This window comes from Pteropus alecto, unplaced genomic scaffold (assembly GCF_000325575.1).
Source record: "Pteropus alecto unplaced genomic scaffold, ASM32557v1 scaffold114, whole genome shotgun sequence".
Classification (NCBI taxonomy): Eukaryota; Metazoa; Chordata; class Mammalia; order Chiroptera; family Pteropodidae; genus Pteropus; species Pteropus alecto.
In genome coordinates, this window is record NW_006435793.1 from 5,556,244 (window position 1) to 5,583,521 (window position 27,278).

Below are 27,278 nucleotides of genomic sequence, written 5' to 3' on the forward strand. Positions count from 1 at the left end.
GATTTGTGAATATTTATAAACAAAGCAAAGCAAAATGAAACAAACAAAACCAAAATAAAACCCCAAATGCCTCACATTTATAAAACAAGACCAGTAAAAACTAAGAGATATAAGGATCATTTCATAAATGTGACAATTACCTAACTGTATATCTTGAAATAAAATCCCAGTTCTATATGAGTATCTGCAAGAATATGCCTAAATTAAAACAGTCTTCACCTCATGACTGACATGATCTGCTTCAAATCTGAAAAGTAAAATCCACATTTGAAATAAATATGATTCCGGATTTGCATATTTTTAAAAATTGTGGGGGACCATTTAAGGTATCCGGGAAGAGCTAGATGAGCAACTGCGGGGTGCAGTTGTGAGATTTATAATGAAGAGCAAGAGACATTCACAGGAGAGGCAGAGGGGTCTGTGGGAAGCTGAAGAGAGCCAAGGTCGAGGTATGGCAGGAAAAGGTTATGAGAAAGGTAGGAAGGAAATCTCTGATAATTATTAGAGATGGTTATGGAGTGACCAGAATAAAGTTTCTGGTAAATTCCACAGACCAGGGAATGAGCAGCGAATTCAGGAAATTTCACAAATAAAGATCTGAGATGGGCCAGGATAATGACTAATGATTAAAGCTAAAATCATATACAAATTAAACTAGGACTAAACTGATGCAGGATGGATCTGTTTCCTGGACTGGGGAACTATATTATACCTATTGTGACACCTAAGTTTTTGATTTGTAATTACCACCCAACTTAATGTGTTCATTGCTGACTTGTTCATTTTCATCACAAAGAACAATTATTAATGACAACATTTATCACTGTCAAACTCAATGAGGATAAAGTGGGGGGTTTGGGGGGCTGCTTAAGACAGAAGAGACAAGTGAGAATATGACAAGGATGCCTATCTTCTGATTCTCCATTATGCTGGCTTCCTTGCCAGTGTGGGAGGACATAAGATTACATGCCAGAGACTATGGGAAGTCTTCAACTAAGCCCCTGTAAGAAAGGGTAGAAGATAAAGTATAGGCAGCAAACGCTTATCATACTTTGATATAATCCTACTGACAAGCTAGTCTAAACAACTCTTCGTTCCTCAGATGTTTCCCATCTCTAACTGGTCTCACTATTCCTTTCATCTGGAATGTCTTTCCTTCAAGGCCCAGCTCACTTACCAACTCCCTGCAGCTACCTCTAAGCACCCCTGCAGGATGTGATCACTCCTTCCTCTGAACTCGACAGCACTTTTATCAGTGACACTATCCCATATCTACCATGTCCCAGAGTTCTTTGTATACAGGTTGTGTCCCCTTCAGATGTGCTTTTGCCCTACAAAGAGCAAGCAGTCAATGACTGCTGAATGAACTGAGAGGCAGTCCTCCACAAGGGCTACATTATACCATGTGGGAGTGCTAAACTTCTGAAAGTGATTGTATTTATTCAAGTGGGGCATGATCTTCCTCTAACACAGCAAGCACTAGTATCTGCTATGAAAATCTGCAATTAGGACATGGGAATCATTATAATTCATGAATGGCCTGAACATCCTAGAGGAAAGTGCCTATCAGAATCCTGCTGGGCACATTCCTTCAGATGGTTTACTAACAGCCTAAGTCATAATGTCAGGGTCTTGGAAATATTTATAATAGCTAAATCATATTCTGTAAACTGTGTTTTGCTCTTTGGACTGCTTGTATAACCATCAACATATACTTACTTTCATTTCTGCTAATGCAACTGAAAAGAGCATTCTGTAAATTAAAGAAAAACAAACAAATAGAAATTAACAACCACACAGAATTTCTAATTTTATTTCACTTTATGGTTATATGGAAATCAGGATATCAAACTATTTCATTCTTCTCTAAATCCAAGACTGAAAACAAAAAGCTATGAGATGGCATCCTGATGAAAAGGGAAACCATCTTCTAACACATACTGGGGATCGAGATTTATCACCTGAGCCATAAGCTGACCATTTATATAGCAAACCAAGTTTACGTAAAGTTGTACGTATGTGGGTATTTGGGGGAAGCTACAATGTATTCATCTCAATTATTTCTTGCAGGTATATAAAAAAGCTTCCAGAAAATGACATAATAAAGGACTTTTAGGGAAATATATTTTATATAACTACATTTGAGAGTTGAACGAACTTTAGAGATCATTTCTAATTGTTCTCAAACTTGGCCACGGACTAGAATCACATGGCATTCCTAGGCCTTACTCTAGACTACAGAAACAGAATCTGGGAGTGTAGTATAAAAATCTATATTTTAAACAAGGCTTTGAAGATGATTCTTTTGTAGTCATTCTGGGAACAGAGTGAAGGAATCTCTGTACAGTTTTACAGATGAAGAAACTGTTCCATCAGCAGAGGAAAAATTGCCGCAAGTCACAGAGCAGGTCGAAAGCAGAGCCTATGACTAGAATAAGTGTTTATAGCCACTCTTAGATCATTGTTTAGAAAACATCACACTGTATTAAAGGAAAATAAGGAGAACAAGACAAAAAAATTCCTATACAAAGTCATTTGGATATTCAGGGCCTGTCAGCTATGATTAATATTACAACAGGAAGAGAATGGATTATTAAAAGAAATAATATGGGCACAAATAAAAGGTAGATGGAAATCAAGTGTACCTTTATTGTTAAATAGAGATGATTTTGGCTTTTAAATTTAGCTAAATCACAGGCTAGCTATGTGATCTGGACTTGTTAAAAGAACCAGCTTTACTGATATTTAAATCTTAGCTTCAAAAATCTACGTAGTTGTGTGAAGCTGTCCTGCATTCACTTTTTTCAATAAATAATATTCTACTGTAGAAATAAATTACATTTAATTTATCCATTTAAAGCAAAACAAAACACCAGTCCTCATAGATGAAGGCTAATGAATTCACCCAGTATAAATTCTTTCTGCTAGTGAGCTCGTTAAGCAGTATAAGCGTAGTGAAAAGTAAATACTGTTGGTGTTTTAAAATAATGATCATTTTTATTTCTCTTCATTTATGCTTGTTTTGACTTTTCAGCTACCCAGTATAGACAGCCCTATATTTGGGTTCACTGGTTTCAGAAACTTTCCATAAAGCGATCTAAATCAATATTAAAAAGCAATCTGCTACCAGCTTTCCAGCCCCCTTTGATTGGGTGAATACAATTCTCATTGCTCTTTTCTCTCTAATACGCTGGTTGGTTGTTCTATTCAGTTTTGGCTTTTTTGACCTTGCACCTAAAGAAATGTGTTTATTATTTTGGTGGTCACCCTGGGTTACATACACTGATTTCCATTTTTGGTATTCTTCTAGTTATTCTTAAAGTCTCTAGAGCAGTGGTTCTCAAACAGGAGTTATTTTGCTTTCTAGGGGATATTCGGCAGTGTGGAAACATTTTCGGTTGTCACAACTGGCAGTTGGGGAGAGTATATGTGCAACTAGCATCTAGTGTGTACAGGAGACCAGAGATGCTACTAAATATCCTACAATGTACAGGACAGCTCCCCCCACAACAAAGGACTATCCAGCCCAAAATGAGAATAGTGCCAAGGTTGAGGAACTACTCTAGAGACTTACAAATTTGTTAAAGCTGGATTTTTCAAAAAATTGACCTTATAAATAAAATATAACTCTGGTCAGCCTATGGATCACTTAGCTTCAAAGAATGGTACTAAATGATGCAGAATCTGAAAAATGTCAGAGATCATCTAATCTCACTCCTATTTGACAGAAACCAGAGACTGAGGCCTAGAAAAGAGAAACACTTATGGATCCCAGCTTTCGCCCACACTAACATAGTCGAGTTGAACAGAAAGAGACCATATGGCATGAAAGCCTAAAATATTTGCTGTCTAACCCTTTATAGAAAAGGTCTGCTGGCCTCATATAGAAGAAAAGCACAGCTGTCTCCCTTGACGCAACATCCAGAGTTCAGAGATGTTCCCTAAGTATCTCTCATTTCTCTTAATGCCTGTTGATGGACCCTTCACACATCAGTTTAACCTACTTTGTTGAACCATAACATTTTATATTTCCACATGGCAGCACCTCATGTTAATACTGTTTTGATATTTCTACCTTTATCAATTTTAAGGTTAACAAGAATGGTTCTTCATTCAAGTATACCAATATTTGATGAATTCAACAGTACTGCTGCTTACTTTACACTCATCATGATTTCATAGACTCTAATCACATCATCTTTGATAAAATATTTCTAACCTTATGTAACTATAGCTACATATAAACTATATCTTAAGTAACTATACTTAAGGTATAAACTAAAGGTAACTACTTTTCACTGCTTAAATTGTTGACAGGGCTTAACATATACACATAATGAATTACAGCATTAATTTATAGTTTCTCCGTTTCTTAAGGGAGCCAGTCTCCGGGGTCTTAAAGTCAATTCTTAAGTCTCTCAAATGTCTGATCGCCATCTGGTGGCAAAAGCAGGAGGTAACTGGAGGTTTATACTTTGAGCCTCTTTTGACCTTCTACCACCAATACTATACACTCAATGTGCCTTCCTATAATAGCTCCCTCACCCCACTCATCTTACTCTAGAATAAATCAAAGTTAGTGTTACTGAGGTGAGGATCTATCACAACCTGAGAGACCCAAAGAACATGTCGGTGTCCCAGAGTTGAAAGGGTCCCAAGAGATCTTCAAATCCAAAAGCCTTCATTATACAGCTGGACATTGTCATAACAGATACAATACAGTAAGTCCTCACTTAACACTGTTGGTAGGTTCTGTGACTTTAGGCAAAATAACGGATAATGAAACCAATTTTACCACAGGCTAATTGATATAAACAAGAGTTAAGTTTCTACGGCATCTCTCATTGTTTTTATAAAATGACCTTGAACAAAATGACCTTATTCAGGGATGTACTATACTCATTCAAAGAATGCCTAATTCATAGGCATTTACATGGGGTTTCCACATAAAACCACTATTTATTCAGAAACAAAGAGCCTGCGTAATTCAGCTGTCCAGAGTGGAAAAAAAATTCTATTAAAAAATTCTATCTATAAAAATACTAACTGTAGCACCTTTTTACAGGCAACAAATTTTTGTTCGTCCTTTAAGTCTTACCTGATCTGTGAAGACTTCCCCATTACCCTGGGCAGGGATTTTTCCTCCAGGTTCCAATGTGTCCTGTACGGACTTCTAGCAATGTACTTGTCTCACTGTATTATAATGGACTATTTGAATTTCTCATGGAATAGACTACGAGTTCTTGCATAGAGTGGCTAAATCCTTTCATCTTTGTACCCTGAGAATAGTACCTGATACAAATTAAATCTATCGGTTTAGTTGTTTCAGTTCAATGAATGTCGAGTAGATAAATGAATGACAGATGCAAAGACAATTGAGATAGAGACTCTGCCCCCAGGAACTCAGAGTGTAGTATTAAAAAGTGAAATGTGAACAAAATTGTCCTAGATGATGATAAATACTATAATAAAGCATGTTAAAGGGTTTGGAAGCAGTAATCAATTTCATGTGTATGGAGAGAAGAAGGCTAGGCAGGAAAGGTTTTAAAGAACTGCCTAAGTCAGAATTTGAGGCAAAGGTTGCCAGTTGCATAGGGATAGTGGTGTGCTAGACCAGCTTTCGCAGGGGTCAGGGTGGGTGTGAGAGGAGTCCTGATTTATGGTGTTTGCTAATGTTTGTGGCATAAATTCCCCCATGATGGCTGCTTTCAAGTAAAACATTGAATATTTAACAATCAGTTATCCCTAGCTGATAGGTGCCAACTCCAGCATACTATTAGGTGGGGTATGAAGGGATGGATTCAAGGAGGATTTCCAGATAGAACAAACAGGTTGTAAAATTAACAAATAAAACAAGTGGTCAATCTGCGAAACTACAAGTTGAATGCACATGTGGCTGAACAGTAAAGGAGGAAAGGGTCAGAGGTTAGGGAGAAGCTTAGTCTAGCAGGCTGAGGAACACGAACTTTATCCTGTAGGTGAACTGCTGAAGAGTTTTAAGGAAGGGAGTGACATGACTATATCCAGTATTTAAAGAGACCACTCTAGGAGAAATGGAGAGAGTAGATAAGAATTAGAGACAGGAAAGCTAGTTGAGGAGCTGTTGGAGTAGTACAGAAAAGTGGTATAAAGGCCTGAGCTAAGACAGTAATCAAGGATCTGGAGAGAAAAATGATTTAAGATATATTTCAGAGGTAAATTTTGGGGGCTTGATAGCCAGTCATTTGTGGGAGATGGTGGGAAAGAGGAAAGAGTAGACAATACTTCTTAGGCTTTTAGTTTATGTGTCTGGGAGGACTGTGCTAGAATAACCAAGCAAGAAATTTAAGAAAAATAAGTTTTTGTTTTGGGGTGTGTGTGTGGTGTCGTGTAGCAGAAGGAGAGAGGGAAAGGGAGGTAGGGCAGGTAGGGAAGGTAACAACTAGTTTCGCTGATTTGAAATGCCAGTTGAACATCAAAGGAGTGAACAACATATCCAGGAGTGATTCAGGAGTGCTTAATAGAGGCTAGCAAAGAAGATTCTGGAGTTGTCCTCATACAGGGCGCTTAAAGCTATAGGAGTAGATGAGATTGCCCAGGCGGGGAAATCTGGCCATTTAGGTTAGACCAGGTCAAAATCTAATCTGACTGATCAGATTTCCCTTTCGGATGAATTCATTCAGGTGACTTCTGAGAAGAATGGACTACAGAGGAAATACACTAGCACAGGGAGACTAAATATGAGTTATTACATTCTCCAAACTACAATACAAAATATGACAAAACAAAAACAATATACAAATGGATAATATAAAGTTTTATATTATCTTAAGCCAGTACTGCAGGACCTAATAGGTTTCGCTCTTTTTGGAGCTCATCAGCTGCAGGTAACGGCTCAAATCTACTCTGATACAGTATATCTGGACAGCATTTTACTGTTTACCAAGCCTCCCATTGTTTTCTATTTACTACCTCCTGGCAATTCTCAGAGTTTCCTTAGCATTAACTAAAAGCTGCTTTACACTTAGGTCTTGAAGGCTTTGCTGGGGTAAAGTACCCTACAATTCTTTTTGCTAAAATCCCCCAAAGCTGTCTGTCTCCTCTTTTCTTAGAACCACTGTAGCACAGACCCGAGCACACTGAGGTGTAGGAGGCCTCTAGCTACCCAGGGAATCCTGCTGTCCTGACATTCCTGTACTCTTACCTCTAAATTGGGCTATTTTTCATCCCTTTTTCTTTATGCTTCTGGTAGTAAATCTAGAATCAAGGTTAATTTGAAGAATGAAACAAAATAAAATTTATACACAGAGTTGTGATATTTCCTGAGGATACAATGTACAGTCAACGTAGGCACACATAAATATGCACCAAATACTGACATCTAGGGGTGGGACAAAGTGTATGGCAAGCTACCATTTGTGTTACAGGGGGATAAGGATGGACTATTATACATATTTACTTTTTGATGCATAAAATATCTCTGGTAACTTAAGGAACTAGGTAGCTGCAGTACAAGAGGTGGGAGACTTTTAATATTGTATACCATTTTGAATTTTGAGCCATGTAAATATGCAAAAAATAAAACTTAACACAGACTTACACCCTGCTTTTATGCACTTAGCGGAGTCTTAATTTTATCTTAGCATTCTCACAGAACCAGAAGCCCCAGGTCAGAACATTATTTTAGTTTTGTTTAGCAACTGTTTAAAACTTAAATACCTTGAGAATTAAAAAAAGTGAGTCCTCACAAAAATATCTCCTACTGACTCTCCTTCAGAGTTTTTTACTTTCCTTAATAACACAACATCAAATAACTAGACTGGAATAAACTAGGAAAGAGAGGAAATGAAAATGACATTTCTGAAAAGAATATAAAGAAAAGCATAGAGAAGAATCTGTGAAAGAAGGAAGAAACAAGTAAAAATGTAAGTCTGATGATAAATTTTTAGCATTGTACTTCAGTGGCTCATGCAGCAAATGGAAAGATATTTATTATATTTATGGCCAGTATGTTAAGAGATAGTAGTAAGGTCTGACATAAAAGTATGAAATAAATTTATAGACCTGAACCTAAAATTTGTCTCATCCGCCATTGCCAGGTCTCTGGAAATTCACCAACCTCACATCATCTTGATGTTTATTCTGACACTGAAGGAAGAAAATAACTAACAACAGTCAATTTTTTTTTTTTTAATGAATTACACTTCATGTCTCATACCTCATGGAAAACATGAGTTAGTTTTTACTTTAGTTCTAATCAATCAATGTGTACTAATATGGCTATACTGATGGTTTACAACCAGCATCTATTCTAATTGTTGGTGCCTATGTCATCCCAGTTGTTGAATATTTTGAATATCACCTTTGGTTCTAGTGTCACATATCCATGAACCCAGGTGGCCCGACTTAATATTTCTAGGTGGGCCAAGGACCAAGCCTGTGACTTTGGGCATGATTATCTCACTTCATCTTTGGTTCAGTATTCCTAACGACCTTTGAGATATGGGTCTTTACATTTGAAAGATCTAGTACTCAGTATACTTCAACATCTTTAAACTCTCTTCCCAACCTATGTGCTATTGTTGATGTGTATTTTCTTTTTTAAAAACTCAGTAATTATTGTTTTAAAAAAATCTGTGTGTTTTAACTTACCTACTTTCCTTCACTGTCATCATTCTCTTTTTCTTTTGCATTTCAAATACTTGTAGCAATTTAAAATTTCCTTTACAGAAGGACTTCCATAAAGGGCCCAGTAATAGCAATTCACTGTTTTTATTGTCTGGAAATATCTTAATTTTGCCCTCTTTCTTGAAAAAAAAATTTGCTACACATGGAATTCTAGCGCGATAATTATTTTCTTTCAGAATAGTTCAGGTATCATTCCATTGTGGCTTCCTCTGTTGCTATTGAGAAATAAGCTGTTGGTCTCCTTTGAAGGCACTGTCTTTTTTTCTGACTGCTTTTAAGATCTTTGGCTATGAGGTGTGTCTGTAATGTATGTGTTTTTTAAATCCTGTTTTGGGGATTTGTTGGGCTTCTTTAAACACTGACTCTGCTCCATACTGTCTCTTCTTCTAGTATTCCAATCAGAAGACTTTTCTAGCCTCCATTTCCCTCAGACTCTTTCAGCTTATTCCTATGAGCTGCTATTCCATATAATTTCTTCAGCTGTGTCTCTCAATTCATTAACAACTGTTTTTTGTATTTCCCTAAAGATCGTCTCCTATATTCAATCTAACAAAACAAATCCTGTTGATGGATTCTACCTTCAAATCTGATTTATTCCTGAATACTCAACTCTATTGCTATCATTCTAGTTTTGGGTCTTATCTATTGTTAGCTAAGTTAGAGGATTTGGGGAGATCTAAAACTTAGCCTGCCCATAACTAAGATATTAAGCTTTCTAAAATACTGGACTTGTTATTTGCTATGTTGGTCTCCTATTACAGAATTTTTATCATCTCTCTACTAAATAATGAATTGAATCCCAAAATATCACAATTCTAGGATCTGGTTTGACTGCCTATCTAGGTACAGATTCTCAGGCCAAAATAGGCCCATCTTCTTTTTGTTCTCTGTATAAGTCATGTGTATTTTTGCTAACATACTTTTGATCTAGTCTTTTTATTAATACCAATCTTTTCAGGCCTCTCTCTTTGGCAAAGCTTTTCCTATTAACTTTCAACATGCTCACTCTGCTTTATGATTTCTCTAAGCCCTTGTGTGAGCAGTTTATATTTTAATTATCTTCACTCAATTAGATACAACTCTCTAGTATTTGAAGTTAAGCCTCAAAATCCTAACCTAAGTCTGACTCCAAGGTTTATGCTTTTTCAAACATAAAACTGCCTCTCAGTATTCAATAAATATTTGTTGATTTGCATAAGAAAAAACAGATGCTATAAAATAATAGATAACAATGTTTTACATTTAACTGTTTTATCTTAGTTTGGTTGGAACCAAATAGAATGGTAAATTGCATTAAAATTTTTTAACTTTATTCATGTAAGTAAATTTCGTAGGAAATCCCCTCAAGAGGAGTTCTGTAGTAGCTTATCAGTAAAGATAAACATTAGCTCTTTCAAATATAATTACTTGTTCTCTAATCAGTTTTAGTATATGTCCTGCCAATGTGAGCACACTTGCTCTTATCAAATGTCACAAAACCATTTTTCAGGGAAAATGCTAACTCCTAAAATTTTAAGCCTCACAATTTTAAGCCTAAAGGAATAGTTTACACAGCTACAAGTTTACCCAAGGACCACATTAGTATTAAGGAAAAGATACTAAAAGCCTAGTTTTATAAATTATTCTAATGTTGATAAACAACCAATTCAGTTAAAATAGGCTGCACTACGCCAAACTCACCCAATTCATTTATAACAAAGCCATTATCTCTAAACTTTGACAATCAAGAGAGTGACTGTTATTTGGATTTATAATGCAGAACCTTCTTTCTGTATTATAATGTTCTCTTTTTTTTCTAAGTAGCATAGAAGACATCAAATTATGTCTTGAATTATCTTGAACAATTTGTAGGTTCTATGTTATTGATAAAAGCACCCACTTGGCATGTGGCTTTTTGGGAAATAGTTTCGTAATTCTAGGCCAAATAAGGGAGGATACACTGGGAAAAGTAGACTATTCTTAGTATTTCTCTCATAGGACAGTGTTTATCAATCTTACCTTTCCTGTCCCGTCCTTCATCAACACATACTGGCAGACTTCCTAGGGCAATGCAGAAATCCAGACAAGAGAAGGAAGCACACTAACATAATGGAGGACAGGCTACAGGAGATGGATAGTGTCAGACATCATGCGGGAGAAAAGAAGGAATTATCAAAGTTAGTCACTTTGTTCCAGAGAAACTAAAACGAATTACTTCAAAGGTAAAGAGCAGAAAAAAGATCTTTTATGTATTTGTAGCAAGGCTCCTTTCAATAAGAAGAGAGGAGAGTTGCAGTTAATTTGAAAATTTGTCTTCAGAGGAACAGATATAACTTAGCAAACAGTACAAAAGGACAAAAGATAAATAAGATTCTCCAATTTAAAAATATGAATCAAGAGATATAATTGTAGGCTTTGAGAAAAGAGCAGCTAAGAGAGTTGTTCTTTCTTCTCCAAGAGAACACAGACTATTAAAAGCAATAGGAATTCCAATGTTTATATATAAAAATAATGAATGAGGCATATGCACTGAAGTATCCTTAGTTACATAGCCTTATACTATGAAAAGCAATAATATTGTCACATTTAACATGGAGATCTAGAAACAGAACAAAGTCATCCCAATAAGGAACCTTTCACATCAGGGACAATCTTCTGTTCATATCTGCAGGATATGAAACATCTCTTCTACCCCTGCCCTAATAACTTCCCCATCTAGATACCGCAGTGCTTGAAATACTACCACTGGGAGACAAGAGGCCTTCAGATTCAATACAGACTTTGTAATTTAGTACTCCTCACCCCAAATGCAAGATCCTAGGCAAGTTTGAAGCTATTCACACTAGCAATATGATTTTGTTTCTTTGATTAGAGGTGGTTTATAAAAATGAATAACTGGATGGGTAAAAGGATAGGAAAGGGGGCGAATGAAGATATAGAACCAAAGAAAAACTATTTTACAACTTTGGGTATAACCAGTTGCTTTGTTATGAAAACATTATAACTTAAATCCTGTGTATGAAATTTAGGCATTTATTTAAGATTAATGCTTAATTTCAACAAAAGTCGATTAAAGTCATAACATTTCTACACAAGGTAAATGACGTTTTTGTCAAGGCTTTATTTTCTGTAAAGTAAAAGGCATAATAATTTATGTAAGAACGAATTCATTTTAAAATTTAAGTGATTTTATCAATTCTGATAACATCTGTATAGTCTAGTCAAATTTGTTAAATAAAATGCATACCTCATATTCTTTTCTGCAAACTTTGGAAATATCATTTTTTGAAGACGCCTAAAAGATAACAAATTTCTCCATTAATTTATTATACATGCTATTCAGTACAGGACCAAAAAAAAAAAATACAAATTAAGTATATGTTAATTGATGGTATAGTATTCTTTATTTCATCAGCGAAAACCTCATGTTTAAATATTTTGAAGTTTCTAAAAATCAAACAAATATATTTCATGCAATTACTTTAAAACAAACATCAGCCTCAGAATCTACCCAATATGCTAGAACTTCACTCTAATTTTTATGGCTTTAATCTCACATATTAACACAGTCTTTTTGTTATTTCAGAAACTAGATGACTTTGAAGGAAATGTAAATCAGACGACTTTTTTTTTTAGCTGAATTCCACTCTGCAGCAAATTTTCTTGTGAAGCTCTGCCAGGTTATTTATATTTTGCTTTTTCTTTAACCCTTCATAAGTTTCTCATACTAACTTTTCCTCAGAAAAGATCCAAATATAACAAAGGTGCAACTAAAGAGGGAAAGGCTATGTCTAGTAATTTACAAAAGTTGTTTTTATGTAATTCTCTTAATAAGTTTATGAAAAAGATAGCATCTCCTCTACAGATGAAGAAACTGATGATCAGAGAAAAAGCAAGTTATTCATCACATTTAAGTATGTACTTTCTATATAAAACAAGCCAAAACAAATCTACTGAGGGTGGTAATTCTTCCACATGATATCGGTTCCCATTCAGAGATGTAGTTTCAGAGCCATGGGCTCTGGTTCCTCATTCTATTTCTTCCTGTTCTATTACCCAAGCTCATGCAATTTTGAATAGGGCAGCTGACGAGAGGGGGAGAGCAAGCAGCAGAATGGACTGGCAACTGTTTTATGTCCCACTAGATCCATTATAGTTCCAATCCTGCACAACTCAGCTTCATCTCAATGCGTGGAGGAGAGCAGCAGAGAGCCAGACTGTGTGCTGCCCAAAGAGTGTTGCAGTGGTATATGTGAAAGTGAAGGTGCCACTATGTCTTACATTTTCCTGTCTAGAGACCAGTCACTAGAAAAAGAAAATAAAAGGCTTTTCAGTGGTGGTTTCAGGTCCACCTAAATTTCCCAGTTAAGTCTACTCCCACCACTTGGAGTATGAAGAATTGGAGACCAGTTTTCTCACAATACTCTGAGGAACGACTACGAAAATATACAGTGAGAAAGAACCCGGGGGCCTAACTTGAACTGGACCAGACATATATTAAATCAAAGAGAAGTTATACTTCACTAAGAGTCATGTTCCCCTGAGGAACAGAGGGGAAATGTAAGAACATACTCAGGGTAAACCCATGATGAAAGACAGAAAGGAAGTTGAAAGCAAAATAAGTCAACTATATCAACTGTTCTCATCTAGGCAGTCCTTAAATTCACATGACTATTTGAAATCATTCAGCACTGACCATGCATGACCATAAGCAAAATACAAAAGGCCTCAATTCCTAGAATATTTTTTGTGTGGCAGACAGAAGTTAAGAAAATAAGAGAGGGCTGAGGGCCTTACATACAGCAGCCATAACTGAAAAAGCAGCCAAGTCTAAAAAGAAGTGGTCTATGCGAGAAATGCTAAATGTGCAGCTTTTATCAGTCACATCGCCAAAGGTCTGGGGTGGGCAGGGTTCAAGACATATGCACAGCTAAAACCCAAACTGCACTCCACGCTGCTTAAGGGCCTGATTATCCAGTGTTACCTGCTTGCATGCCTGTCGACACTCCAAGGTAATAGCCAGTTCACAACAGCCTAAGCCAACCCAGCCATCAGACTTCTTAAACACACCTTAAAAACAAAACATTCAAATGTTTTGGTCATAAGTAGTGACAAACACAAATAGCATGCCAATTTGGTTCGTGGCTATCACTAAAAGTCAAAGCAAGTGCCCACAGGAAAACTAGCTCAAACAAAATGGCCTCAAAATTATTAAACCCTTCTTCCTTACTTTATTCCTAAAGCTATCAGTCTTCTCAGGGTCCCTCACAGCAAAATCAAGTCCTTTGTTTTTTCCCTCGTCTCCTTGCCCACCCTGAACTCTCTAGGTCATTCTTACTCTTGGGTAGGTAGCATCTCTAAAGGACATACAGGTTAAGAAAAGCAAGGAGAGGCCTTCCTCACCTTTAGACTGTGAAGCAGAGGCAAAGATTCCAATTTAACTTCATAAACAAACAAAAAAGGGCACAAGTATTATTAAATTTAAAAATATTAAATACCTAGAGTAGTATAAAACCCATGATGCTTTTTAAAAACTGATACTTAGCAAACAAACAGGAACAGCTCCTGTGAGCCAGGAGAGGCTTCAATGGGTGAACTTCGTCATGGGGCAAAATGACTCTTCTGGTTCAGTTTATGCATAGCAGCTATTTCTCCAACTAAATCACTGTGATACTAATAAGAGGTATCACAGTATCACTTTTTATAAAATTATAAAAAGTATTCTAATGTTTTTTTTAAGATCACTTTTTGCCATCATAAATGTCAATTCATGACTCTAGATTAAAATTAAGAGATAATAATTATGAAAAGAGAAAAGATATTTATGCTTATAGGGGTGCTGCAAATTCGGCCTTATTTCCCTTAAAAAATGCTTTATGCTGCTTCCATGTAACATGTAGATCTTCAAATCCACACATACATTAAATCAGATTACTATTTACATTTGAAAAAAATGTCAGGGATTCAAGGCAATAGATGACATAATTCTCTAAATAAAATTAGGACTTAATACAAATAGAAGCATTCTGCTAAGAAACTAACAAATGCAAACAAGTGGCCCATAAATAGACAAAATTCTCAAAATATAATTATAAACCACCCCAATTGTTACAACTGGCTAAAAATACTACATATCGCCTTCTGTATCCCTACATGTTTTAATAGCACAAAGGGCAATAGGCTCCCATCTAGCCCCCATTGCCTGGTATAGCTTCCTCTAAATCTTTGCTGCTTGCTATTCAGAATAACTCTCATTTTAGATATAATTTTGAAAGGAATCCACGTAAGTCATAAACTCTGTGAACTTTTACAGCATAATGCAGTAAGCTGCTGTTTCCACATACCTAGTGGCCTCTTATGGAGATTATGGTTTGGAAAGAAGTAAGGGGGTGGGGCAGGAGAAGAGGAGACGGGGAGAAGAGGAGAGAGACAGAGACAGAGAGACAGAGACAGAGACAGGGGGAGAGACAGATGGAGAGAGAGAGAGAGACAGACAGACAGAGAGAGAGAGAGAGAGAGACAGGGAGAGAGAGGGAGAGACAGGGGGAGAGAGAGAGAGAGAGAGACACTTAGTGGGGGGGTGTGTGAGTGTGTGTGTGTGTGTGTGTGTGTGTGTGTGTATAAATTACAAATTCCAGAACATTAGGCAGAGAGACAATTAGGAAAACAGGCAAGGATGTAGGCAATCACAGGAAGGCAAATAGTACAAATTGTTTAAACTGTGTGACAGCCTTTCAAGTTCAGAGATTTTTTCAAGGCACTGGCTTTCACCAGGACTGGAAAATAAACTTTAATCTTAAGAAACTGTGAATGCCAGGTTAGGGAGTTTGGGCTTCATTCCAATAGAAATGGATATCCCTCAGGGATTTTTTTGAAGGGCTGGGATGACAGCTATGATGTGTTAAAACATCAGTTACAAGTTTATTACAATATTTTATCCCAAGAATGTAACAATAGAGGCTTAAACTAAGGGTAGAGAGGACAGATGCAAAATTTTACAAGAGGAGAGCTCAAAAGAAAAATTGGTCAAAGATAACTTGGTTTCCAGTCTAGTGTCATTCACAAGAGAGGCAAATATAAGATGAGTTTAGTTTTGGATTTTCACTTCAGATACACCTGGATGCAGAGATCTAGGTAGAGATGTCTAGAAGTCACAAACAATGACCTGGATTTGAAAGTTCCTTCCCAAAGCTGATTAGTTACCAGGATGAGTGTGGAGAGAGAAAAGGATGACACACAGGAACAACCACAGTCCTTGTGGTGGGGAAGTAAGAGGAAAAAGGTAAGAGAGAGCAAGGTGCAGTCACAAGGAGGTAGTGGTCAATAATATCAAGTGTCACAGGGAAGTCAAAGAGAGTAAGTACTGAGAAAAAGCTATAAGACCTAGGAACCAAGAGATCCTGGTGATCTTTTCAAAGACCAGTTTCAATAGAATAGTAGAAGTGGAGACAAGAGTACAAAGTTAAGTATTGAGTGAATGAGAATAAATTATACATTTGCAAATTTGGGTGCCTATGGGAAGGAGAGGACAGAAACTCAAGGGTATACACTAGGTTATAGGACTATGACACAGATTATACAATCACAGTAAGTTTTTAAAAATAAAGTGTTAAATGTTACATTTCTCTTGCTTACCTGGCAAAGATGAATTCATACAACTCCAAATTTCAACCTAAAATTGAAATCACCAAAAGGTTTTTATGTAGATAACCAGTTCCTAAATATGACACTTAATTTCTACAGAAATTCTGTATGGATGATTTGATTATGTTTGTGTCTATACAATCCATGTTCTAGGACTATGAGTATCAACCAGCTATTTAGCAGAAAAAAATAAAACAGATGCAAAACGTCGCTTGCTCTTTTTCCATCTTCCCATCTAAGAGCACTGAAGATTAGTCTGGTTACTCAGGATGCTTACTGGAATCAATGTTTCCAAGCACAAAGACAAATGTATCTGTAGAGTGACTAAAGGAAAATGTATCAGAACTTCTCTCACCTCACATAACGTAAGCTACCATATCTAAAGAGGCTTCTCATGGCAAACTCAGACTTTCTTAGCCTGGTCCATAAGCATTCCAAATACTGAGGATGGCCCAAGCATTAGAGACATTTTAAGTTACATGATTCAGACTGGCAAGCAATACATCTATCATATACAAGAAAATGGGAAGACAGGAATAATGAGATAGGCATAACGAGAAGTCACACATTTTCCTTTATCTCAAATACAACTTTCCAAAGTAAAAATAAATATAAAATTTATTATAGTTTTCATAAAATTTTCAAAATATAATAATACATAAAATTCCAAATTCAAGATAAACTATTATAATTAAATTTAAAGACTGGAATAAATTTGTATTTAATATTGTTTTTACCCAAATCATGGAATAAACAATAAAAGTGAGATAATATTCTATCTAGCAATTTGTGTGAAGATCTTTTTAAAGTACCTAGTTAAATCTAACATTTTACTTTGACTACAAACCTCATTCACATTGAACATTTTGCTAAATCTAAAAGTAACTCGTTAGATGGCTTTATTTAAACAAAAGCTTACACAGTTGGGTTAAACAAGACCTACCATTGTTTCAGGGCAATAATCTGGCGCTCGTTGCAACAGATGTTTTAGTCGGGATTCACTTTTTGAGGAGAATATCTATTTGACAAAAAAAAAAGTTTTTGTAGCATTTTTCATAAGAAATAAGTAAAATTTATTATTCTCTAAATTTATCAGGTATCTAGAATATTTTCCAACTTCTTTTTGTAAATAGAAAACCATTGGAAAGATCTAAATTAAACTGAAGTAACATTTCTTAAAAGGTTGGTTAGTTTGGCAACTAATTAAGAAAATCCACATATACCAAAGTCTAGACCCCATTTTCTAATGACCGAAAATGGAGAAAACCAGGCTACCAACCTGTTAGAAGACAGGGAAGAAAAAGAAAGAAGAAAACAGAAAAAGAAGAAAAAAATGATAAATTTATTCTAAACTGTTCCATAAACTGCTTTTAGTCAACTGACTACAATGAAAAATAGACTATGTTACTCCCTTGGTATTGGTGAAGAACAAATTTATAAATAGCATTATGGGATAAACTTCTCTGTAAAATGCCATAAAATAGAGACAAAGCCATTTTTTAATATAGATGCTAAGGAGCTGACAAGTTCATTCAACAGTCTAACTGGCTCACTTCCAAACAGGACTGTAATTAATGCAATTACAATTTGATGTCTCAGTAAATTATAAATCATTACGTGTATCAGACAGACCTTCACGGTTACCTGCAAACAGTTGAGACTGTAAAATCCATGAACAGTAAAGACAATGAAAAAGGATTTCTCTCCACTTAGTTTTAGAAGCCACTTTTCTCCCAAACTACCAACTATAATTAATAAGTAAAGAAAGCTAGAATATCACCATTTTGCAACCCCTAGTGCATTTAGGGAATTATCAACAATGACTACTAACATTACAAAAAGAGACAACCAGACACAATAACACTTATAAGGAAGACTTAACAAACAAAACAAAAATAAAACCTGAATTTGATCAAGCATCAGGATCCATTTCAGAAGATAGCTGCTAGCCATGTGTGGCTATTTAAATTTAAACTGAAATCAATTAAAATTAAATAAAATTTGAAATTCAGTTCCTCGGTTTTTTAAATCATATTTCAAGTATTCACTTGGCACACATGACTAGTGGTTACTGTAATGGATCACATGAATATAGAATATTTTCGTTACTGTAGAAAGTTCTATTGAACACCTCTGCTCTAAATCTACCTACTAATTACTAAGAAATGTAGAGTATAAAGGAATACATTAAACGACACCACGGAGATGCGAACGGCATAATTCAGACTGTGGGAAACTCTACAGGATAAAATGACCAGATTTATTCATTAAATAAAATGCAAGAAGAAACCCATAGTTCAAAAGATATTTAAAAGACATATAACCAATTGCTATGCATATCTCACTTGGATCCTGATTCAAACTAAAAAAAAAAAAAAAAAAAAAAAAAAAAAAAAAAAAAATCCTCTCCCTTAAATACAAATGAATAATTAAGGAAAGGGGTGAGGGGGACAACTTATGAAACGATTAAGAAATCTGAAAAAACTACATATTTGAATATTACATTTTAAAAGTGAGTTATTTTTATATCACTTTAATGAGTACTTATAATTTATAGATAAAAACTGAAAATTTATGGGTCAAATGATATGACAAATGGAATTTACTGCAATATAAACTTGTTTCAATATAATGGGGGGGGAATTGGGGTATAAATGAAACACAACTGGCCTTGTTAATAATGTTGAAGTTGAATATGGGGGTTCATTATGCTTTGCTTTACTTTTGTGTATATTTAAAAATTCCCATTATAAAAAGATAAAAAGAAAAACAAGAAAAATATATGTAAAAAGAAGACAATAATGAAAAGCAAGAAAGTAAAGAAGAGACAGAAAGAAAGGAATAAGCACAAGACACTGGTAGTGGAATGGGAAGAAACAGAGAAAGCTTTGTTTCCACTCATTCATCTCTTCTCCCTCAACTCCATTTCCTCACAAAACGGAAATAAAGCAAAACACCAACAATACCCACAACAGTTTAGAACAGCAGAAAGAACAATGAAGTAAGCCACCTACTTGGCCTTACTTAGCCTGGTGGCTAAGAGCATGGATTTGTAATCAATCACATTTGGGTTTGAGCCCCTGCTACTCAGTTACTGCCTTAGAGACTCTTAGCAAGTTATTTAACTTTTCTGTACCTCTACGTCCTCATCTACAAAATGCAGATAACAACATTATCTCCCTCAAGGACTTAGTGTGAGAATTAAATGAAATAATATTTGTAAAGAGCCTGGCACATAAGAAAAAATAAAATAAAAATTTGCTCCCCATGTTCCAGTTTTTTGAATAGCTAACAAGCAACATAAAGAAGTTAGGTAATTTATCAGGTCCCTTCTGTCTCTAAAATCATGATTCTATAAAGTATAATGAATTAAACTGAGAAACATTGTTATGAAGAATATAAATAACTAAGATAACTTATTAAGAATATAAATAAGTAATAATATTAGGAATATAAATAAGCTAAATAATTAATTTAGCTTAAAGAAGGCAGCATGTATATACCTTCAGATGATTTGGTAGACTTGAACATTAGCAGTTACTTTTTTCACTGAACTGATAATCACACCTAAAAAGAAAGATGAATGCTTACCCAGAATATATATTAGAATATAAACTATGATTATACAAATCACCTCAGAGCAAATATTTAATAACCAAACTTGTACCCTATTCAAGGCAGAAACAATCACATCACAGGGCTTACAATCCTGATCTTGAGAGCTTTTTTTATCCATTCTTATCCCCTCCTTCTGTCATAACTCATTTCCCTTTGTCTTCAAACGAGCAAAGGCCTCTTATCTTGAAACAAATCTTTATTTCCTGCACTGACTTCTCCAACTAATATTCCACTTTTTCCTTTCATTGCGTCCATTCAAACAACTCACAAATATTCACTGACCAGCTTCCATACACAAGGGCATGAGTACAACAAAGATGAATGTCACAATCTCTATATTCAAAGAATTTATAGTACAGTTGGGGAGATAAGGTATAGTTAAAAACTGAATAGATTTTTGCAAGTTTGAAATATCATAATAAATTTAAATTTTTCAAAAAAATGTTTTAAATTTCTGCAGATGACTTTTAGTGTCCTACCACTCCCCTCAATCTAGAAATATTTATGGAGAGTTCTGCATGTTAGGCACTATTCTAAGCACAGAGAATTCAGCATAAACAACGCAAAGTCTCTGCTCTAGAATATCTCCCTTAACAGTCTTCTTCTTAAAACTACCGGCATTTTCTCAGATCTCAAGCTTCTTGACTTTTATTTGGCATCTGACACCTTTTTTTTTTAATGTTCACTATTATAAAACACCAGCTTTGACTTATCTAAATTCAAATTCTAAAAGTTTTTTTTTCTCTTGCCTACAGCACCTGGTATTCCTAGGTGGTCTCCCATCCAAGTACTAACCAGGCCCGACCTTGCTTAGCTTCCGAGACCAGAAGAGATTGGGCCATTCAGGGTGGCATGGCCATAGACAAATTCTAAAAGCTTTAATCTCAAATCTCCAACTGTCTTCACATAGTGGTTTTCACTGATAATTCGGCAATTCACCTTCCCCCCAAACAAAATCTTTTCCCCAGCCTCCATCAGCAGTACTACTATTCACTTCAACTCAAAACCTAAATATCATCAGGACTCCACCCTTTCTTCCCTTCCTATTGGTTGAAGAAATAATGGTTCCTCACTCCTGGTATTTCCTTTCATTTTGAGTGAGCTCTGCCTGGCATCTCTACACCACTCACTCACTGCTCCTGTGACTGGAATAACTGACTTACCTGACTGCTGAGTTTGGTAGGAGAAAGTGAACATATGTAACCCAGCTCTTAGCTCTCCTCCTCTGCAAGTAAATCTAATTCTGTAGTTCAGTGTGTGTCTGAAGATAAAAGTTACATTCAACATTTGTGTAACTAGTAATAAGAGTAATATCTGGGGTCCTATTTGCCTTAATTCTCAGTTAGTTAAAAACAAGGTCAGAGAAAAATGTTCTTTACTGGGGTAACTATAGCATCCACTTAATTTGATAAGTTATAGAATTTCTAATATTTCTTATTTTAAGAAATTAGACCTTGCCTGTCACAGGTACCTCGTAAAAATTAATCACCCTATTGTACATCGGTGGAAAAAAACAAGAGGAAACAAAGCAAAAGGTCAGGAAATTAGCACTTCCAAAAGTAGCAGAGCTACTTCAAAAGCCCCTTTATGGTGACACCATCGAGAGGTCATTTTTGCTTCTAAAAGGTATTTTTCTGGCAATAAATTTGTAGAAAACTTAATTCGCTATAGTATTTTGATATGAATTCCCTAGCAGCTATTTAGATGAGCTCAGTCACTGTTTTGCTTTATAATTAAAAAGTATTTTACAAAATCTTTCTAAATTCATAATACTGTTTGAGAGATTTTTTAATCCCAGTTATATAGCTCTCTCAGTTTCAGAAAGTGTTAAAACCTAGGTTCTTACTTGAAAACTTGATTGAGGCCATTAATTCTCAAGCACTAAAGCTAGAACTACACAACCATAATGCTCAAAGAAAGGTAAGACTTTAGGAACAGTCACTGTCTCAGTGGAACTTGCCTGAAAAAGCCCAACCAAAAAATTCAAACCTGTAGAAAAGTTTCAAAAGTAGAACAATGAACACTCAGTCTTCATCTAGAGTCACCCACTATTAACATTTGCAACATTTGCTTTAACTCTACATAAACTCATATTATCACTATTATTTTGAAGAAACATTTTAGAATTCAGTACAGACATGATCATTCATTCCTAAATCCCTGCATGTATCTCCTAAGAACAAGGACACCATTCTCCCTAACTACAGTACATCACCAAATTCAAGATCACAGCACCGATACAATATTATTACAGTCCATATTCAAATTTCACCTATTTATCCCAATAATGTCCTTTATAGTAATCTTTTTTTTTTTTTTTTTTGCAATGGCAGTGTTTAAATTCCAGGATCCGATCCACAATTATGCATTGCATTTAGTTGTCATGTCTCTTTAGTTTCCTTTAATCTGGAAGTTTCTTACAACCTTTGTTTTCAGTGTGTATCTAGAGATAAAAGTTACATTCCACATTTGTATAACTAATAATAAGAGTAATATCTGGGGTCCTATTTGAAGAGTACAGGCTATTGTTTTGAGGATTAGCCCTCAATCCAGGTTGACCCTATTGCTTCCTCAGGTTATGCATATGGGCCAGGAATTCTACATGAGATACTGTGCTCCTTTTCAGTGCATCATGTCAGCAGACATGTTAATTTGTTCCATTACTGGTGTTATGAACTCTGATTACTTAGTTAAATTGCTATCCAACAGATTTCTCCAAAACAATTATACTTAATAAACAATTACATAACCAATACCCTCTAGAATTATTACGTAAGCTTACCTGTTCACATACATCACGGCACATTTGGTTATCCTTTGAATGATTACAACACAATGCACCTAGGAAGAAAAAATAAACACCCGATATTGCCCACTTTAAATAACAAGATGGTTAAGCTAAATCAGATGGTTACACAAACCATTTATTAAACAGATTGTTATTATTCAGTTTAACTCAATAAACCTTTACTATGTCTCTATTAGAAGCAAAGTACAATGCTCGGTTGGTTTTAGGACATAGTTCTCGCCCTCAAGAAGCTTGCAGTCTTAACAAGGGAGACAGTCATGTAATAATAATAGCTACTATGTACTGTGTACCTTCTATGTGCCAGAATTTTACTAAGTTTGCTTTGCATTATCTCATTCAACACTTACACAATTGCCCTATGGCCTAGATTCTATTATCACATCTATAATATTAAGGTTAAATGATAAAAAGACAGTGAATTTTGTTTTAGAAGTGTTAATTTTAAGGACAGGACACCAGATGGAAATTCCAGTAGAGTCAGAAATCCAAGTCTGGATTGTAGGTAAAGCCAAGCCTAAAGATCCAAATTTGGAAGTCGTCAGCATAAAGGGAGGTATATGAAAATGCATGGCATTGCCTAGAAAGAGTTTCTAGTGAAAAGTGACCACAGCCCCAAATTCTAAAAAACAGCAACATCTGAGACATGGGAAGAAACAAAGAGATTAAGATGCAATAGGCAGAGAGACAGGTTAACCACAAGAAAGCGGTATCACAGAAGAGCAGGTAGTTAGTGTCACATACCAGAACAGTCAGGTTAGATTGAAGACTCAAAATTCACTAGAAAGAGTTTCTAGTGAAAAGTGACCACAGCCCCAAATTCTAAAAAACAGCAACATCTGAGACATGGGAAGAAACAAAGAGATTAAAATGCAATAGGCAGAGAGACAGGTTAACCACAAGAAAGCGGTATCACAGAAGAGCGGGTAGTTAGTGTCGCATACCAGAACAGTCAGGTTAGATTGAAGACTCAAAAAAGGAAATGAATTTACTAATTAGACTTGGTTAGACATCTATATAGTTCATAAAAGCCACTTAATGACTTTCACAAGGTACTTTCTGTGGAGCTGGTAGAAGAGAATGATATTAAAGAGAGGTGAGGAAGTATAAACAGCAAATATAGGCTCTCAAGAACTCTAGCAGTGAAGGGAGGGAAAAGGGAATGGTAGTTACAGAAAGATCCAAGAGCAAGGGAAGATTTTTTATGTTTTTTTTTGTTTGTTTGTTTGTTTTGTTCATTTGTTTTTTAGAGCAGACTGTCCTTGGTTCCTTAAGAGGGAGACTCTATATCCGGGAGTAACAGGAATGTCTCTGCTATGCTAATGAGCTGGCCCAGGGTCTCACCTAGATAGCTTTAGGATGGGAACTGGCCATGCCAGAAAGATCAACCATATCAGAAGGTTGGGGCTTTGAGCCACATGATAATCACTCCAACCTCCCAACCTCCAGTGGGACAGGGAAGCAGGAGATTGAGTTCAACCACATGGCCAATAATTCATTCAATCATGCCTATGGAATGAAATCCCTATAAAAACGCTAGATACCGAAGCTCAGTGGACCTTTCCTAGTTGGTGAAAACACTGATGAGCCAGGCAGGTGATGCACATTGATTTCATGAGGAAAGGGTACAGAAGCTCTGCCTTTCCTCCCAGACCTCACCCTGTGTCTCTTCATTTGACTGGTCTTCCTGATTTATCTTCTTTATAATAAGACTATAATCATAATTACAGTGCCTCCCTGATTTGTATGAGTCTTTCCAGGAAATTACCAATTCTGAGGGGTCATGGGAAGCCTGGATTTACAGCCAGTTGGTCAGAAGTATGGGTGACCTTTGGGGGACCCCCGAAGTTTGGCTGGTGTCTGAAGTAAGGGCAGTCTTGTTGGGGCCCATGCCCTTTAACTTGTGGGGTCTCTTCTAACTCTGGGTGGTTAGTGCCAGAATTGAAATGCTGTATACCCAACTGTGGTAGAAACAAATTATGGGATGTGGGATCAAGAAGAGGCATTATATTTGGGGCTAAGGATACAGTAGTGAATAAATGTTATGCTCTCCGACTTCATCCAGGGTACAGTCTGATGACAGAACAAAGTCTAGACAAGAGGAAAGGATATAAGGATACTCATAAATTAAGAGGAAATTCAACAGCCTCTATTTTCACAGTGAAATAGAGATTAGGTCTGAAAATAAAAAGGGTTGAGATAGGGTTGGGGGCTCAGTCTGAAATTGCAGAGATCTGTAAGAGCCACTTGGGAGAATAGAGAAAGATATGTTTCTCAAACTTGTGTTCTATGAAACACTGTTTCATGATTCATTAATATCTATCTTTCAAGAGAAAATGTTTCATGTTCAAATAAATTTGGAAATGAAGGATTAAAAAAGAGTGAATTCTTCACTTCAAGATGTCACGAAGCTTTTACTATACTAATATTCATTATTACTCTCCTAATAAAAGGTCTAAGTAGACAGATTTCTCACAGCACGAAAGCTTTTTTTCATGCCATTTAACATTTCAGAGCACCAGTTTGAGAAATATCAAATTAGAGAAAACGAAAAATATTGCCGAGCAGCATTATGGGCCCAGAGAAATTGATAAATTGGCTAGAGATAATCGGAAGGGGCATGTTACTACTAGAGTGTAGCTAACTGGAAAAAATATACAGCTGGATTGATTGATAAGGGCTGACTAGACTGGCAAGTCAAAAGAGACAAGGTGAAAATATATTTCAAGCAGCTAGATATGATATAATGGTTTAATATATATATATGTTTGCAACATAATTTCTTCAAGTGAAACCTATATAACTTCAATATACCAATAAGATGAAAGCAGAGCTTTTTTGATCGAAAGAACTGGTATTGGGGATAAATGAACTAATAAACGAATAAAAGAAGTCCTCTTTAGATCTTACCAACAAGTCTTCTAAGTTTGAAACTGAAAACTGTTTCTCCATAAAGCTGTGGGTGAAAAAGGGGCCACATACTAAAACCTGACAAGCTCAGGGGAGGTCCACCTGGCAGGCCTTGCAAACTGAGAACCACATAAGGGTGGTCTGGACTTAAAAATTCCTAACTAAAAGCAGGTCATGGTGGGTAGTCTTATAGATTCCTTGACAAAGGTCAGTCTTTAACTTTGAAATTATTTATTGTCTTTGTGCATCTAAGATAACATACCTTTAAAATGTCAGAGTAATCTTTTCCAGACCCCTAGAAGGCACAACCATGGGCACCAGAGCATGAGACCACATTGTTATCTGTTGCCCACACACCATCTCTATGTATTGTAAATGGTAACTATTCCATACCTACCAATGTAAAAGATGCATGTGTCTCTCCATTTTACTTTTTATCCACTCTCAGAGATTTCCCTACTTTGCATTCTCCCACCTCTTTATTCTACCACCAATGAATCTCATAAACTCTCCTTACCTTGCCTTTTTTGATTCTAATGTATAAAGTAAGCTGTAAAACTGCCATTCTCCAAAGCATTTCCTCAATCTGTTGAGATTTTGCTTCCCAGCAATTATCATCAGTTTGTCTCAAACTCTTACAAGACTTTTTCTTATGGTGGATGTTCTTTCACCGACAAAGCAATAACCAGGTATATATGATATCATTGGCATATTACAATAGTTTGGTTTCATAAAAGACTATTGTGAGGCTGGCTTTCTAACATTATTTCTATGGGAAAGTGTCTTGAAATTCTAAACATCTGACAAGAATTCTGAATAACATAAAAATTTCACTAAGTTTCAGAAGAGAAAAAGGTCTTTACTTTTTTAAAAAATTATTTTTTTATTTAGTTTCAAGTATACAGTACATTGGTTAGACATCTATATAGTTCATAAAACAATCCCCCCAATTGTACCCTCCCACCCGACCCTCCACCTAGCCAACGTATCAATGCTAACTGCATTCCCTATGCTGTGCTCCCCATCCCCACGACCATCCATCAGCTACTAATGTGTACTTCTTTAGCCCTTCACAGCATTCTCTCAGCCCCCCAAACCCCTCTTCCCTCTGTACGACATCAAACTGTCCGCTATATTTGTGAGTCTGTTTTTGATTAGTTTGTTCTTTTTATTCCTTAGGTTCCGCATATAAGTGAAATCATATAGTGTTTACCTTACTCTGTCTGACTTAAATACCTTCTAGGTCCATCAAAGCACTATCTTTTTCTATCCCCTTCCTTTTTATATGTAGAGGTGTCTTGTTTTCTTATCCTTTCAGCCACTCTATCTTTTGGTTGGAGCACTTAATTCTTTTCCATTTAAGGTATTTATTGATAGGAATGTAATTATTAGCATTCTTTATTCCTGTTTTTGATACATGTTTTTTCTTCTTAAAGAAGTCCCTCCAACATTTCCTGTAACACTAGCTTGGTGGTGATGAATAGCTTATTTTTGTCTGGGAAGCTCTTTATTTGTCCTTCAACTCTAAATGATAGCTTTGCTGGGTAAAGTATTCTTGGTTGTAGATCCTGGATCTTCATCATGTCGAATATTTTGTGCCAAGCCCTTTGTCCTGCATAGTTTCTTTTGAGACATCAGCTGCCCGACTTATGGG

At 35.9% G+C, this 27,278-nt stretch overlaps 1 protein-coding gene and 1 pseudogene across 1 annotated transcript in view; both read right to left on the reverse strand.

The window, feature by feature from the left end:
- RECK (reversion inducing cysteine rich protein with kazal motifs) overlaps window positions 1-27,278 on the reverse strand; it is a 63,428-nt gene that overhangs the window by 26,004 nt on the left and 10,146 nt on the right. Inside the window, exons 2-7 of the mRNA XM_006911584.3 lie at window positions 22,691-22,749; window positions 17,234-17,308; window positions 16,282-16,318; window positions 13,631-13,716; window positions 11,894-11,941; window positions 1,720-1,753 (exon numbers count right to left, since the gene is read on the reverse strand). Of these exons, the coding sequence (XP_006911646.1) occupies window positions 1,720-1,753; window positions 11,894-11,941; window positions 13,631-13,716; window positions 16,282-16,318; window positions 17,234-17,308; window positions 22,691-22,749 (339 nt within the window). The remainder of the gene's footprint in view (window positions 1-1,719; window positions 1,754-11,893; window positions 11,942-13,630; window positions 13,717-16,281; window positions 16,319-17,233; window positions 17,309-22,690; window positions 22,750-27,278) is intronic.
- On the reverse strand, window positions 20,655-20,772 carry LOC112479472 (annotated as a pseudogene).